We start from the raw sequence: 14,794 nt of genomic DNA on the forward strand, positions 1-14,794 counted from the left end.
TCTTCTGATGTTCTACTATATAATCATGAAATGAGAAAGCAGCTTGAAAATGTATTTATTTTTCTCAACTTAATTGTCTGAAGGTAAGTTTGAGAAGTTTTAACATTTAATCTGCCTTATTTGGTAACAACTATCATAGCAATTTAAAAATACTGTACAACAACAAAAAAAGGTTTTTATCACAATGGTCCCAATTCTTATGGTAGAGCAGATAAGTCTAAAAGAATTCAGAAGAGAAAAGGGGTGAAAAAGGTTTAAGACTAGAGAAAAAAACTGAAAAATTTATGTTCACAAGAGTTTGAGGGCTTGGGAGCAATCAAAGGAAATATTAAGCAAGATAACTGCAAAAGGGCAGAGTGTCAAATATAAAGATCCAGGACTCTGAAACCAAAAAGTTCCAGTGTCCAATTTATGCTACCAACATTGCACCCAATGTGATCTGATGTAATGGCCTCAGTTAACTTCACTTTTTATCTTAACTATCAGAATTAGGTAGTTAAAATCTAGGGCTAAAATAGAGACAAAGGAATAAGGGGCAGCAGAATCAATCAGTTCTGCAGCTATTGCTAATATCCTGGGCAATGGAACATAGATGATCTAAGGTAGATTAAGGTTTCTACAGGAAAGAACATTGGGAGTTCCAAATTCAGATATCAGAAAAACATCTTCCACTCTGATTCTCTAGTGGGTTCCATGGCTTGGTGCAAGGACCAAGAGGGTCAGACAATAAAAAATTGATGGATCTCCTGACAAGTTCAGGATACCCAAAGAAGTAGGAATAGTTTTACTATTGCACTTGGTGATTTCATCATGGATGAACTTACATTATGGATTTAAGCATCTCTACACTGATAATTCTCAAATCTATTTTATTTCAGCTTCACTGTTCAGTTCTAATTTAGTATCTCCAAGTACCTTTCAGAGTCTTGAAATGGATGTTCAGTAGACACCTTAAACTCAACATGTATAAAATAGTACTTATTATCTTTGCTTCTTCCTAACATCATTACTGTAGGAAACACCACTCTTCCTCAAGTCTACAACCTAAGATCCTAGATTCCTCACTATGTCTCACCACCATGTACCCCACATCAAAATTGTTGCCAAGATCTGTGGATTTTACCTCTGCAGTATCTTTTGAATACACCTCCTTCTCTCTTCTGACACTATTACCCCTTTAGTGCAGGCCCTCATTGATTCATGTCTGGATTACTATGATATCCTGCTGGTGGGACTGACTGCCTCAAGTCTCCCCCCTTCTCCAATCTATCCACCAATCAGTTGCCAAAGCATTTCCACTAGCACTAGTCAGCAGTTAATTTTTAATCAGTTCAAAAAATGTTTATACTTATATAATTTATATATGATAATTATATATATGCATGTAAATATATATATATAATTATAAATAATAATTTATAATAAGTCCTTACTTCTTAAACCATATGTATGAAAAACAAAGCAAGGAAAAACTGAATCTTCCTTGTGCATCTGTGTCTCCTATTCTTGTCTGAGTCAGTCGACTGAGGCTGTGGGGCAGAATTTGTAGTAAAAAGTTTAAGCATTATAACTTTCCAAAGTATAATTTGGACTGAAAAAAACATTACACTAGGTCACACTACCTTCTCTGTAGGCACTCATATTCTACTTTCCATACCCTCAGTCTTCTCAGGCAGGTTAAGGAAAGCATCAAAGGGAGGAGGACAAAAGAAGCCACCTTAGAAATGTTAATTAAGAAGAATAATGGAAAGACAGGCAATCCTATTAAAAACAGAAAAGGTTCCTAGGAAGCAAAATAATCTTCCACAGTGCGGACAGAGGATGAAAAGCAGTTTCTTTTGAGAGGCAGGAGAGTGCAATGGAAGTAACACTGAGTTTGGATTTAAGAGAATTTGGGTTCAAGTCCTGACATTAATTCTTAACAGTTGTGTAACTGGGGGCAAGTCACTCAAAATCCCTGAGCTTTTAGTATTCTGGATGTATCAAATGAGTACCATACTATTTGTACTATCTACATTTTTGTAAGGTTCTTGAGAGGAAAATGATTTGTAAAAACCAAAAATAAAGAACTACAAAGATGAGATACTATTGTTGCTATCAGTCTCTATAAAATGAAATATTTAATATCTGACAAAATTTCTAAGGTCCCTTTCATATCTAAATCCAATGTTCTTATTTTTATTATGGTTAGAAAAGAAAAGAAAACAAAGATTCAGGGCAAGCATTTTATTCATTAATAAAGATTGTGCAATTACCTGGAATTTCCATAATAAGTACTATATTTCTCTTAGGAACCTCTGAGGAATAAACAAGTACATAAAGAACCTCAATATTCTCTTTTACATTTCTCTCTTTTTGACACTTGGAATTCCTTAGCAATAATAATCCAAATTAAGTAAAATGTATCTAAAAATTTAGATTCTGAATTGAGACTGCTGTGAATCTTAATAGAGACTTTTAGTTTAGAATGTCTATATTTAGGGGGTTTGTTTTCCTTGACTATGCTAACTTTTTAAAGGATTTTGTTTTTCTTTGTTGGGGTGGTAGGAAGTAGAGGGAAGAAAAATTGGGACAATTAAAAAAATTCTACACTTAAAGAATTTATATCAGGATAAATACATCTTAGAGCTTAATTCAAGGAACTAATTAACAAAGTAATTTAGATGCATTTCTCTGCCAGTTACATTTATTTTATAGCTACTCTGTTGCATTCCACTAATATTAATGAAACTTACTCTCTTGCCAGTCCCCCTTCCCACTGGAGGATGGGCTTCAGCAGCCTGACGAATTGTACAAACCATCAGCTCTATAAGAGCACTCTCTTGCCGGTCAGACATTGCTGAAGTGAAAGAAAAATAATATTATTAGCTGTATTCCAATAATCATAAGCCAAACAAAATGATAATCAGAAAGTTGTATATCATCACTACTGACTATAAACAAAATTCAGTTAATTTGGTTTTCACTCCTGGGCCCAATAAATCTTCATGACAACAAAGAATGGCAATAAAAAGAAAATCCCGATGGGACACTTGATAGTGTATATAACATTCTGTACCTATAGTTTCCTTTTTCCAGAAAGGTTCAAAGTGTACAACTCAAAAGCTCATAGTTTCCCAAGCTCAAGTATATTACCATTCAATTAAAATGCTTACTTATTTTGAAAAAAATGTCAAACTCATAAATTTTTGCCTCGATGTTATCAGCATCACTGATCACTTCTGGACTAACTATAACATATTGATACTTACCAAGGGAAAAAACCTGTCCTTTTTTTCAGATTTTATTAAATTTACTGGGAGTTCATGTTAATTAACCTATATAGTTCTTAAGTGATCAAAATGAAAAAATTATCTCGGAGTTTTTCCAATGAAATAGTAAAAATATTTTCCCAATGAAAGCTTTCCATTACACCAAAACTCCCTTAACTTTTGCTAGAAAACAAACACAAGTGTAAGCCTTGAATCCCTCCTCTCCTTTCTTTCCTATTGTACTGGAATTTAAAGTATGAAAGGGACCTTAGAAATCATGAGGATTAACACCGTATTTTATAGATGTAAATATATGTTTCTGTAAATGTCTTCCTAATCTTCAATTAGCATTTATTAAAGTATTTAAGAAATCTGGAAATTAGGCAGATCTTTTAGAACTTATAATTTAACTTTAACCTAAATACCTATTATTTTGATTACACTATCTGAAACCAAAATAACTGAATGGTTTTAAAAGATAGCTTTCTAAAGGTCCAAGGACAGGCCAAATAGCCAAAATAATTCCCTTTTCAAGATGGATACAATGAACTGTCAGAAAACAAATATTCTACCTCCAGGCACTAGCACTATTCCTTAAGTATTTTTTTAGTTAGTAATTTTCTGCAATGACTTTTAGCTTCACCATGTACTATATAACTATATTCCTGAAAGTCACCAGTGATCTATTAATCAATAAATCAAATGACTTTTGTTCAACTCTTAATTACTTAACTCCTTGATTATAACTGACATTGCTGATTATACTGTGTCTCAAGTGAAAATCTCTTCCTTTTAGTTATGTGATATGAAATTATCTTTAAAAATTCCTTTGACTTCCTCCTTCCTCCTCTTGAACCCTCTCTGAAGGTATTCTTTATGGTACAACAAAAAAGAAGAGGAATGCATGAAGGGGATAGATTTAGAATATGGAAGAGTTAGTTAACTACTGACATCTAATAGGGGGCAACTAAGTGGCGCAGTGGATAGAGCAACAGCCCTGAAGTCAAGGGGACCTGAGTTCAAATCTGATTTCAGACACTTAACACTTCCTAGCTGTGTGGCCTGGGCAAGTCACTTAATCCCAATTGTCTCAGCCAAAAAAAAAAAAATTACTTAATCTCTGAAAGCCATGATTTTTTCCTCTCTAAAATTAGGATAATAATACCGGTAGATACTTACCTCAAAGTACTGTTGTGAGGCTCAAATGATATAATGCATGTTAAGTGCTTCACAAACTTTAAATAAAGTGTGACATAAATATCAGTCATCAATTCAGCCACCTGTATACTTCAACATCTGAACTCAAAAAACTCATCTATTACCATAGCTCCAAATAGCCTTCTATGTAAATGACTTCCAAATCTGTACTCAAGATTGAGCTTTTTAGAAGCTTTTAATCATGTTATTTCTTATTACATAATGGAGTTTCCTTGAATGTCTCTAGGCAGCATCTTATGCTCAACATTTCTAAAACCTAAAATTATTTTTCCAGTTGTACTCCCCTGCACTAGCTTCCACTCCTGTTATATATATTCACAATATTCTCCACTGTCTATATTAAGGACATTTTAAGAATTTTTAACTAAATATCCACATAATTAACAAGTCATCAAGCTTTACCAATATTTCCTTCTATCTATGCCTACACACAAATTCCTTTCACATTAATGCCACCTCAAATCAAGAACAAATTTCCAACTTTTTTCCATTGATATAAAATGTATTTCAAACATGTCTAGGTTGCTCATAACAAACTAATAAAGAGACCACATGAAATGTGGTATTTCAGGGATTAGCTAGTACTAGAAATGGAAAAAGTTCTCTTTAGAACATTAAAGTAGCCAATAACCTTGGAATTCTTTTGGGAGAAAAGGGGAAAGAAAGGAATAAGCATGTATAAAATGCCTACCATGTAAAAGGCATTGTGCCAAGTGCTTCACAAACATTATTTCATTAGAAAATTACAATCAGAAGATAAATCAATGGATATTAAGATATTAAAGAAAGGCACAAAAAATTTATTTCAAATCTGTTTACTAACAAAAGCTTTCTTTTCTTCCAGAAGACAATGCCCCAACCATCTAAAATTCCTGTAAGCAAAACTGCATACGTACATATATGAAACACATTAAAAACAATAAAATGCTTAAATCAATTAACTTATTTTTGTTCGATGAAAGTAGAAAGCCCTGCCATTTCCATAATGAAGAAGCTCATAGAGGCAGTAGTCAGTGTCCAAATATTCAGAGGAGTATGTATGTATTCTATATACTCACAGGTAGCAAATCAAGATGTAGCAATGGATATGCATGGTTTGGGACTAATTCTACTTCTAAGTAGTGAGAATATTTTCTAAATATCCTTTCCTCAGCAGACATCAATTCTGTTGATAAATTCTATGGAGCCATATTCTAAGTTGGATCCAAACTCAAGATTTCAAAATATCCTTCCCAGCAAACAATGTACTTATGATTTTTAGCAGAAAAGAATACAAATGATAACCGAGTCTAAATCATAATACACCAACCTAAAATAGGTAGTGCTCCCTTGGTAAAGAGATGTGCATTAATTAATTTTACTTATTTAAATGTTAATGAATAATTTTATTAACAAGCTTAACATTTTGGAAACTAAAAGAAACTATAAGAGACAGTAGTTAATACTTTATTTTAAAAAAATGAGAGAAACTAATACTATTTTTGAGAATAAGCTGAGTCAATGTTGTATCACGACTTAGTCACAGTATAGCTAAGTTCCCAACTTATAAATGTCCCAAACACACAGGTGAAGAATTCATTTTTGGACCCCGTTTCTGTGGTTGTTTCTTTGTTTCTTAATTTGAGAAAAAAGGGATATGACTGACTTAGAAATTTACTTTGTTTTATGCAAATACAAAGAAGAATTTTCATTATTTAGGAAAACACTTTAGCTACACTATGGGGCAAATAAATAAGCTTTTGTGTCCTGGTCGAGGAAATTCTTTCTACAAGAAATCCCATTACCACAGTTACAATTATTTATTTTGCGATTTTTAAAGGTATTTAATTTAACTTTCAATTAGTAGGCATTTGCTTTTCCTCTCTCATCTTCTCCCTCAATGATTTTTTTTTTAATTATATCTTTTTATTTACAAGATATATGCATGGGTAATTTTTCAGCACTGACAAATGCAAAAACCTTTTGTTCCAATTTTCCCCCTCCTTTCCCCTAACCCTCTTCCCCAGATGGCAAGTTGACCAATACATATTAAATATATTAAAGTATATGTTAAAGATAATATATGTATACATGTCCATACAGTTATTTTGCTGCACAAAAAGAATCGGACTTTGAAATAGTGTACAATTAACCTGTGAAGGAAATCAAAAATGTAGGTGGACAAAAATAGAGGGATTGGGAATTCTATGTAATGGTTCATACTCATTTCCCAGAGACAAACAATTAATTTTAAAATAAAAGTTTTAAACTCAGAATTTTTTGTACTAACATTTGTACTATTTTTAACATGTTAAAGATGCCAATACTCAACAGTACAAGATTAAAAAAAAAAACAACTATGAATGAAATCTATGGAGCAATAATCAAAATATTCTCACGTGGTCAGTATTATCATATCGTTGCCTTCAAACCCAGGCAAACAATATTGCTCTCATTACATTTTTTGGTTTTAAGAAAATGTGATTTTAAAAATGGGAGATTGGGATACAATTTAACTTTTTGTGTGGATATAAGTTCTTTGAAAATACACACACACACACACACACACACACACACACACACACACACACACACACAAATGTTTAAAAATGAATTGGAACTTATATTTTAAAATATTGTTTCAATATTCCAGGAAATAACAAAATTAGTTGAATTTTTACAAACAACTAAGAAAGTAAGCTTACTAGATTATTATATGGTATTTTTTAAAACTTGTTGAGATGAGGTATAAGTATCAAACTTGGAAACAATTTTGAGATTACTGGGATATTCAGATTCATTTTGTACTTATCGCTATCCTTAAGTCCTTGAACTTTGCCCCCTTAATTTTGTAGGAAAAGTACAGTTCTATTAAATGGTATTTTTATGTGTTACAATCGAACCACAATTTCTCAGTTGAAATGCAGAACAAAAAAATTAAAATCCTCTTTACATGAAAAATATTTTATAAATGATGCATTTTATTGTAATTTTCAATTGAGAAAAATATTAAAAATAACTCAAATAAGAATTTCAAAATACTATACCTTCTTCTCCTTGGACAGGTTCTTCTAATAACAATTCTGTCATACATTCCCAGTCTTTCAATAGTTCTTGAGAGCTTTCCCACAAACTGTCCACCAGGTAAGCTGCATGTTCATGCAACTAGAAACAACAAGTCAAAAATCACTAGAAGTACCTGTAATTAATAAGCTACTAATTAACTTGAGATAACAAACACTTCAATCACTGTTAGAATGGTTTAAATTCAATGATTTTAAGATCAAATATAAAAGCCAGAAGATACTACCTACAAATAAGTAACCACAACTCAGAATAATTCTGAACTTTAAAAATTAAGCACTTTCCCAAGGATGCCTTTGGGCAGTAGGTAGTACAATGGCTATACTTCCAAACTTCAATGACTTATAACTTCATTTATATGGGCACCTCCTCTTTGAACATAACTTACAATTTTTGTATTTTATCTTCAGACCTGTATAGTCTTGTGATGAAACTTGTGGCCAATTTGCTGATGAGATTTTCTGAATGTAGCTAGGTAACAGACATATAATATAAATATCATTGCTATTGTTCCTATTTTCTAGGTAAGGAAACTTAGGACCAGAGAATTAATTTTAAGGTGTCACAGCTAGTAAGGGATTAAAACAATGGATAAAAAATAAGGATTTATAATTTCAAGCCCAGTTCTCTTTTCAATATACCATTACACACAGCCTTCTTATTAGTCATTGAGCTAGAAAATAAATAATAAAATAAATTTTGGAAGGTCTATATCTTTTAGGAGGAAACCATTTCCTTAACAATGCTTAAAATAAAATATTCAAAAGGATCCTAAAGCAATAAGCTTCATATTAGCCTGTAAATATCTTTTCTCTTACATACAATCATCTGAATCATTTGCAATGCCCCCCTACTAATTTTTCCCCATTTATGAATTATTATCTTCAAATTAATTGGTGACTGATGATAAACTTTTACAAGGAACCCAGTTCATTGTTTCCTAGATGATTTCCTCTGACAAGCATGCTTTAAGGGGAGATTTATATTGATGTACATCACTTTCAATACCAAGGTATTTGCTTCTTAATATCTACTTCTCTCACCTATAGCTTCCTGTCGCCTTTATGGACCTGCAGGCTATGCAGGAAGGTGTAATCTATAGTAGAGAATTTAGTTACTTCATTTCTTAGATGCTTTATTGATTTTTTTAAAAACATTACTTTATTTTTCATTGACCTATTCCCTATAATAGACCCTCACTGATAACAGGAATTTTTTCTACATCTCTGGAGGATTAAATAAAGCCTCTGCTCACTTCTTCACTTGTCAGGAAACATCCTATTTCAGAAAGCAGTCCACTGACATAAAACATGCTATTATGTCTTACTTGAGCAATATATTTCCATCTATATAAATACTGTATTGTTTCAGAAAAGAACCTCAGATCTAGAATTTGGAAACCAATGAAATACAAGTAGATTCTCTTCCTTTTTTTGCATAAACTCTTAAGTATATACTCCTGAAAGAATAAAAGTTTTTAAGAACAGAAAATCTCTCCCCCCACTTTATTAATTAATTTATTATTTTGCTTTTTATTTGTTTATTGCTCACTATGTGCCAGCCTAGCTAAGTCCTAGGAACATAAATACAACCTCAAGGGAAGATACCTACATTTAATGAGATTAAATTCAAATTGAGAAAGAAACACAAAGGGAAACTGAAAATTGAAGTTCAATGGGCCAATCCCCAGATGGAGGGAAAACTGAAGTCTAGAGCATGATAAGGGGGAGCTGGGAGAGAGTGGATAAGGATGAGAGATCATTTCCTTAATTGGTTGTTCTGGCCAGGAGTTCATCAACTGAAGATCTAGTGTTGGAGCCACATCTAAGATGAAAAGATTGTGTCAGAAAAATCAGGAGTGTCACAGGAGGAGCTGGAAGGGACCTCAAAAGTCATCAAGTTCAAAATTATCACTTTAAAAATAAGGAAACTCAGTCCCAGAAGTTGAAAGATTTACTTAAGGTAACAAAATAGTAAGTGCGAGGATTAAAATTCAGGTCTCATCATTCTAAATTCATAATATTTTCTGGTATGAAATGCTGCCCTCCATTCAAAGAACTTATTATTTTGACCCATATATTTACTCCTGTCACTTCCTTATAATCTGTTAAGGATACCACCATTCTTCTAGTCACACAGTTTCATCACCTTAAAGATCATCTTCAACTCTTCTTTTGCTAGATCTTATTAATTTTACTTCTGTGTCTCTAAAATCCATCTCCTCCTCTATATTCATACAGGTACCATTTTACTTTAGGTCATCATAATCTTTTTCTACAGCTATATATATGGTAAAATGGATAGGATTCTGATTGTAGAATCAGGAGAATCTGAGTTGGAATCTTGTCTCAGATACATAATACCTGTGTAACTTTGGGCAAATCACTTATTTTACCTGCCTGTTCCCGCATCTGTTATAATGAAGATAATAATAGTACCTATCTTCCAGGGGCAGTTGTGAGCAAGAGACAGTAACTGTACTTTGTTTAAAAACAAAGTGCTAAATAAATGCTAGCTATTATTGTTTTAATAGTTTTCTAATTGGTCTCCAAATCCTGAGTCCTATACAAAAGTATGATACTGATATTCCTAAACCAATCTTATTCAAAAAAGCTTAGGGGTTTTCCACTACAAAGATAAAATATATGCAACATTACAGAGTTTTCACAATTTGTCACCTCTCTTTCTAGACTTGATTTTATACTCCTCCTCCACATACTTGATAAATTCCAGCAAACATGCCCTATTTAATGTTCCATATTCACATTCCATGGTCCCAACTGCTCTTTGCACTGTACCTTACATTCAGAATGTTCTTTGTCCTGTTTTTTGAAGTTTATAGCTCAAATTCTGCCTCATAAACAAGGCCTTTCCTGATTTTTCCAAGTGTTTTACCTTGTCCCTGACCTTGAAATTTTGTGTTGATATTATGTGGATTCATGTGTGTGTACAGAAAGAACCTATTTATTTCTGCATATACTGTGCTCCCTGTAGAATGTAAACTAAATAAATGCTTAGCACAAGTCTAATAGGTGCTCAATAGCTTTTTAAATTAAGTTGAGCTCTAGAAACTGTACCTTCTAAATGACTAAAAACTTATACTCAAATCTCATTACTTTCAACTCCTCCACCTCCAATACTTAGCTTTCTGTTCTTTTTCTTCCTTCTAATCTTGGATAATGAAATGGATCTTCTCCATGCTAAGACCAATCCCTCACATGGCTTTGATCTCATTTCCCCTCAAAAGATTGAAGCTTCAATCATTCTCTTCCATCCCCAATCTTGACCTGTTTCCTCTTTACTGCTTCTTTCTCTAATGTCTTCAAACATAACCAAGACTTTCTCATCGTTAAGAAAGGTTCATTAGTTGTTACATATTTCGAATACTCCCCCATGTTCTGATGGACACATGACAATTTTTTTTTGTTTTATTTTGTTCCATATTTTCTTATTGCCTTTGGAAAAAAAAAAAAAAAAAAAGGAAAAAACTCCTCAGTAGGCCCTGATATTCTCCAATGTTATAGTCCCAAAACTCTGACCTTTGTCTGACAATTGCTCTCTTCAGATTTATCACCTTAAATCTTTTTCTCAGCCCTCATCTTTTTTAACTTCTCTACTGTGATTGAATTCCTCAGGGTTTATGTGGCATTCTTTTCTCCTAATTCTCACCTACTTTGATTAGCCATATCTTCTCAGTCCCTTCTGAAAGCTTGTACAATCTATATCCTAGTGCCTAACTGCAGCTGTTCACTGACCTTATCAAATGACATTACTTAGACGGCTATCTATGGAGTCTTAGTTTCTTCAGTGTGTTTCAATGCCTCAAACTCTACATGTCCAAGAGAACTCAATATATTCCCTCCCCAAATCATCTCTTTTCCAACCTTTTCTATTTCTGACAAAAGTACTGATAGTTTTTCTAAAGTTTGAAATTTTTATAATTTTGGAATTATCTGTCCTTAACATCATGCTTTGCTTCATTTAACATGTCTACTCACTTTGTACAATTTATCATTTCTAGCTTCATAACATTTTTATAATAAATCTATTCTATTTAATTAGGTCCCATCTTAGATCAAACCAGAATCTCCTTTCATCTAATTTACTAAAAGTGCCTCTTAATTTGTCCTCCTATCTCAAATTTCTCACCACTTTTTAAGAACTGATAGTTTTTTATAGATTTATATAGCCCTAGTACATAGCAGTGTCTAGCACATAGTAGGCATTCAAATGCTTGTTGATGGGTAGTATTTAAACACTATAAAATGTGCACTCTATTCGGTGAAAATTCTATGAAGTCCAGTCAAAGTAATGTTCAGCTGCTATCATGCCCCTCATATTTAAATGTCTTGAATCAGTAATTTACATCTATAGTCTCTAGAAATACACTGTCTCTGTCTTGAAACTAACCTATTTTTGTGAAACTGTTTTGTTTAAATTCAATCATATCTTTTCACTGACTCAATTTTCTTTCAGTTTCTACTCTTGTGGATCTTCTAAATGACAATGTTGAACATTCTCCATAAGCTCCCTTTAAAATGCTCCTTCTGCAAGCTCTAAAATAATAAATTTTTGAGGTGAGGGCTCTGATTTTTCAATTATCTTTTCAGATTATTCTATTTCTTGTTCCTGGATATTTTTTTGCCCCTATCAAAACTATTAGCATTTCATAAGATTTAATACTAATCTTCTTCCTCCATAATCAGTCTCATATCCTCAAGGGTTTTTACTCCTAACTATACTCAAGTGATTCTTCAAATGAGTCCAGTGTTGACCATCTTTCTAAGCTCACACCCCTCAGAAAACCTTCAACTCAATAATCATCCAGTATATAAAATTCAACCTCTAAAAAAAGATAATTACTTTTTCCCTAAAAAGTCAATTATTCTTTATTAAAAATAATTTAACAAAATTTTAAAGATTGAGAAAATAGGGCACTGATTAATTTTATATAAATCAATAGCACAAAATAATGAATTTTTAGACTGAGGCAAAATGTGATATTGCAGTTTTATTCTACCAGCTATTATTCCTATTTAGGTAAAGTTAGTTTTAGGAACTACAAATGTAGAGGCAGCATGTTAAGAGATAGGTCAATTCTCTGAGAGCCTCTACAGCTGTGAATCATAATATATGAAGGAGTTGCAAGGCAGCTTTATCAGGTGTTGCAGAGGGAAGAGGAAAGAGGTTAGACAATGCAAATGCTTCTCAGTCAGAGAGGTCAGAGAACAGCAACTGCTTCTCAGTCTCCTTGTATCATCCTCTCACATGAGGAGATCCATTCTGCAGGTCTGGGTTGGATCTCCAGCAGCCACAGTCAGGTAGGTGGCTTCTGGTAGCACAACAGAGGCAGGATATAGTCATGGAAAAAAAAAAATCCTTCCAGGAGAGGCCAAACAACATTAGAATCTCTCATTATGTGTACTACTTTTAATGTAATATAATAATGAATCACAGAATTGTAGAGCCTGAAGAGACCCAGAAAACATCAATTCCAACTCTCATTTATACATAAGGAAACAAAAACCGAGAGAAATAATGACTTGCATATAATTCCTTGGTAAATTAGCAGCTAAGCCATAGGTTAGACCAAATAATGATTTCCTGTACACCAAAGCCACTGAATTGAGGCTATTTGGATGTTCATTCTATATAACTATGTCCCTATATTTGAAAAGGAAATCACTAAAGATTAAATAAACTCCCAATGAAGACCATTTCTCAGTAACAATTTATTCTATGGCAAGAAATGCCTATAACTTCAATAGCACAAAAATACAAAATAAGAAATGGAAATAACAAAACTTCTGTGTCGGTATAACAAACTTCGAAGAGAAGATTGATTATGCACTCTTTTCCAAAGGTGGAGTAGATGTTGAATTCAGTGATATATTGAATAAATTTTTTTCCTTTCTCTTTTTCATCATAAAAGATGACTCTGCATGAGGAAGGAAAGAGGATTATACCGAAAGACGAAGACAAGGTGAAAAAAAAAAAAATCAATAAAAATAAAATGTTTTATGAAATGAAACATGGAGACAGAAAAAAGACTACTGTCCTTAGAATATCTGGACAGAAGGAGTAAATAAAGGAAATAGATGTCAGATTTTATCTATTTAGACCCATACCTTAACTTTTCCTCTACCAAAAGTAAAGGATTAACAATTTCATGCATCAATACTTGCCTTAATGATAATTTTATCCATTGAAAGGTAAAGAAAAAGGAGGAATTTGTGTTTCAGAGTTGTCTCAACAACAAGGAGTTGTCTGTTAGCATAGAAAATTACAGAAACTTTAAGGGAAGTGAAAGCTTCATTTTAAAAAATTAAATAATATCAATTTTTTTCTTCCTCAACCCCATTGTACTCTTCCCTCCTCCATTGTGGACAAAAAAAAAAAAAAAAAAAAAAACATTACAGAAACACAGTCAATGAAAATAAATTTCCACAATTGCAGTATCCAAAAGAATATGCATTCTGAAATCTTTATCTATTAGGAGTAGTAGTATGTTTCGCCATTAAATCTCTGTAACTGGAGTTTTATGCTGATATCTCTGTAACTAGAGTATTATGCTGATATGAATTTTTAGCATAATATCCTACCACATTTATATACCATAACTTACTTATTCTCCAACTAATGAGATTTACTTAGATTCCCATTTTTTGGTACAAAAGAGCTAGAAATATTTTTTGTACATCCTCAGAGCTTGCTTTACTTAGGGCCAAACTTTTCCTTAAATTACTATGCTTCTGATTTCTTCTGTTTCCCTTTTCCTTCCTATTTTCTGTCCAGTTAAAGAATTTCAATATACCTATATGTGTATATCCTTCTTTTGTTTGACCTGTATGTAATCATCAGCCACCCCCCTTCTCCTTCCTTCTTATTTATGAAGATGTCAACATATGTATAGTATTTCTCCCTGATTTTTCTTTCCATTCTTTTCTTTGGATCACCAAGGTATATACAAAACCACTCTGAGGGCTTGTTTAATTGGATGGCCATCGATGGGAGTGTAGTATTCGAAGAGAGATATATATTATTTCACTAAATTTGACTGTAAACAATTTATTCTTTAGTTCTTTATAACTGTTCTTATTTCTCTTGTTATAGTACTTTTTATTCCTTCAATTCAACTATAGTTGTTCTGGTCTTTTCATCAGAAATGCTTGGGAGTCACAAAAGGTCCATTCCCCATCCTGTTGCATCCCCCATTTTGTAACTACACCAAGTTTTAGTGGATAAGTTATGTTGATTGTAAG

The 14,794-nt window shown here is 32.7% G+C and overlaps 1 protein-coding gene across 2 annotated transcripts in view; it reads right to left on the reverse strand.

Moving 5' to 3' along the window:
• STAG1 (stromal antigen 1) overlaps window positions 1-14,794 on the reverse strand; it is a 202,059-nt gene that overhangs the window by 65,406 nt on the left and 121,859 nt on the right. For both annotated transcript variants that reach the window (XM_031959783.1, XM_031959784.1), the window contains 2 exons: window positions 7,496-7,613; window positions 2,736-2,839 (listed from right to left, as the gene is read on the reverse strand). In XM_031959783.1, coding sequence (XP_031815643.1) covers window positions 2,736-2,839; window positions 7,496-7,613 — 222 coding nt within the window. The remainder of the gene's footprint in view (window positions 1-2,735; window positions 2,840-7,495; window positions 7,614-14,794) is intronic.

The sequence above is a fragment of the Sarcophilus harrisii genome, chromosome 3 (genome assembly GCF_902635505.1).
Source record: "Sarcophilus harrisii chromosome 3, mSarHar1.11, whole genome shotgun sequence".
Classification (NCBI taxonomy): Eukaryota; Metazoa; Chordata; class Mammalia; order Dasyuromorphia; family Dasyuridae; genus Sarcophilus; species Sarcophilus harrisii.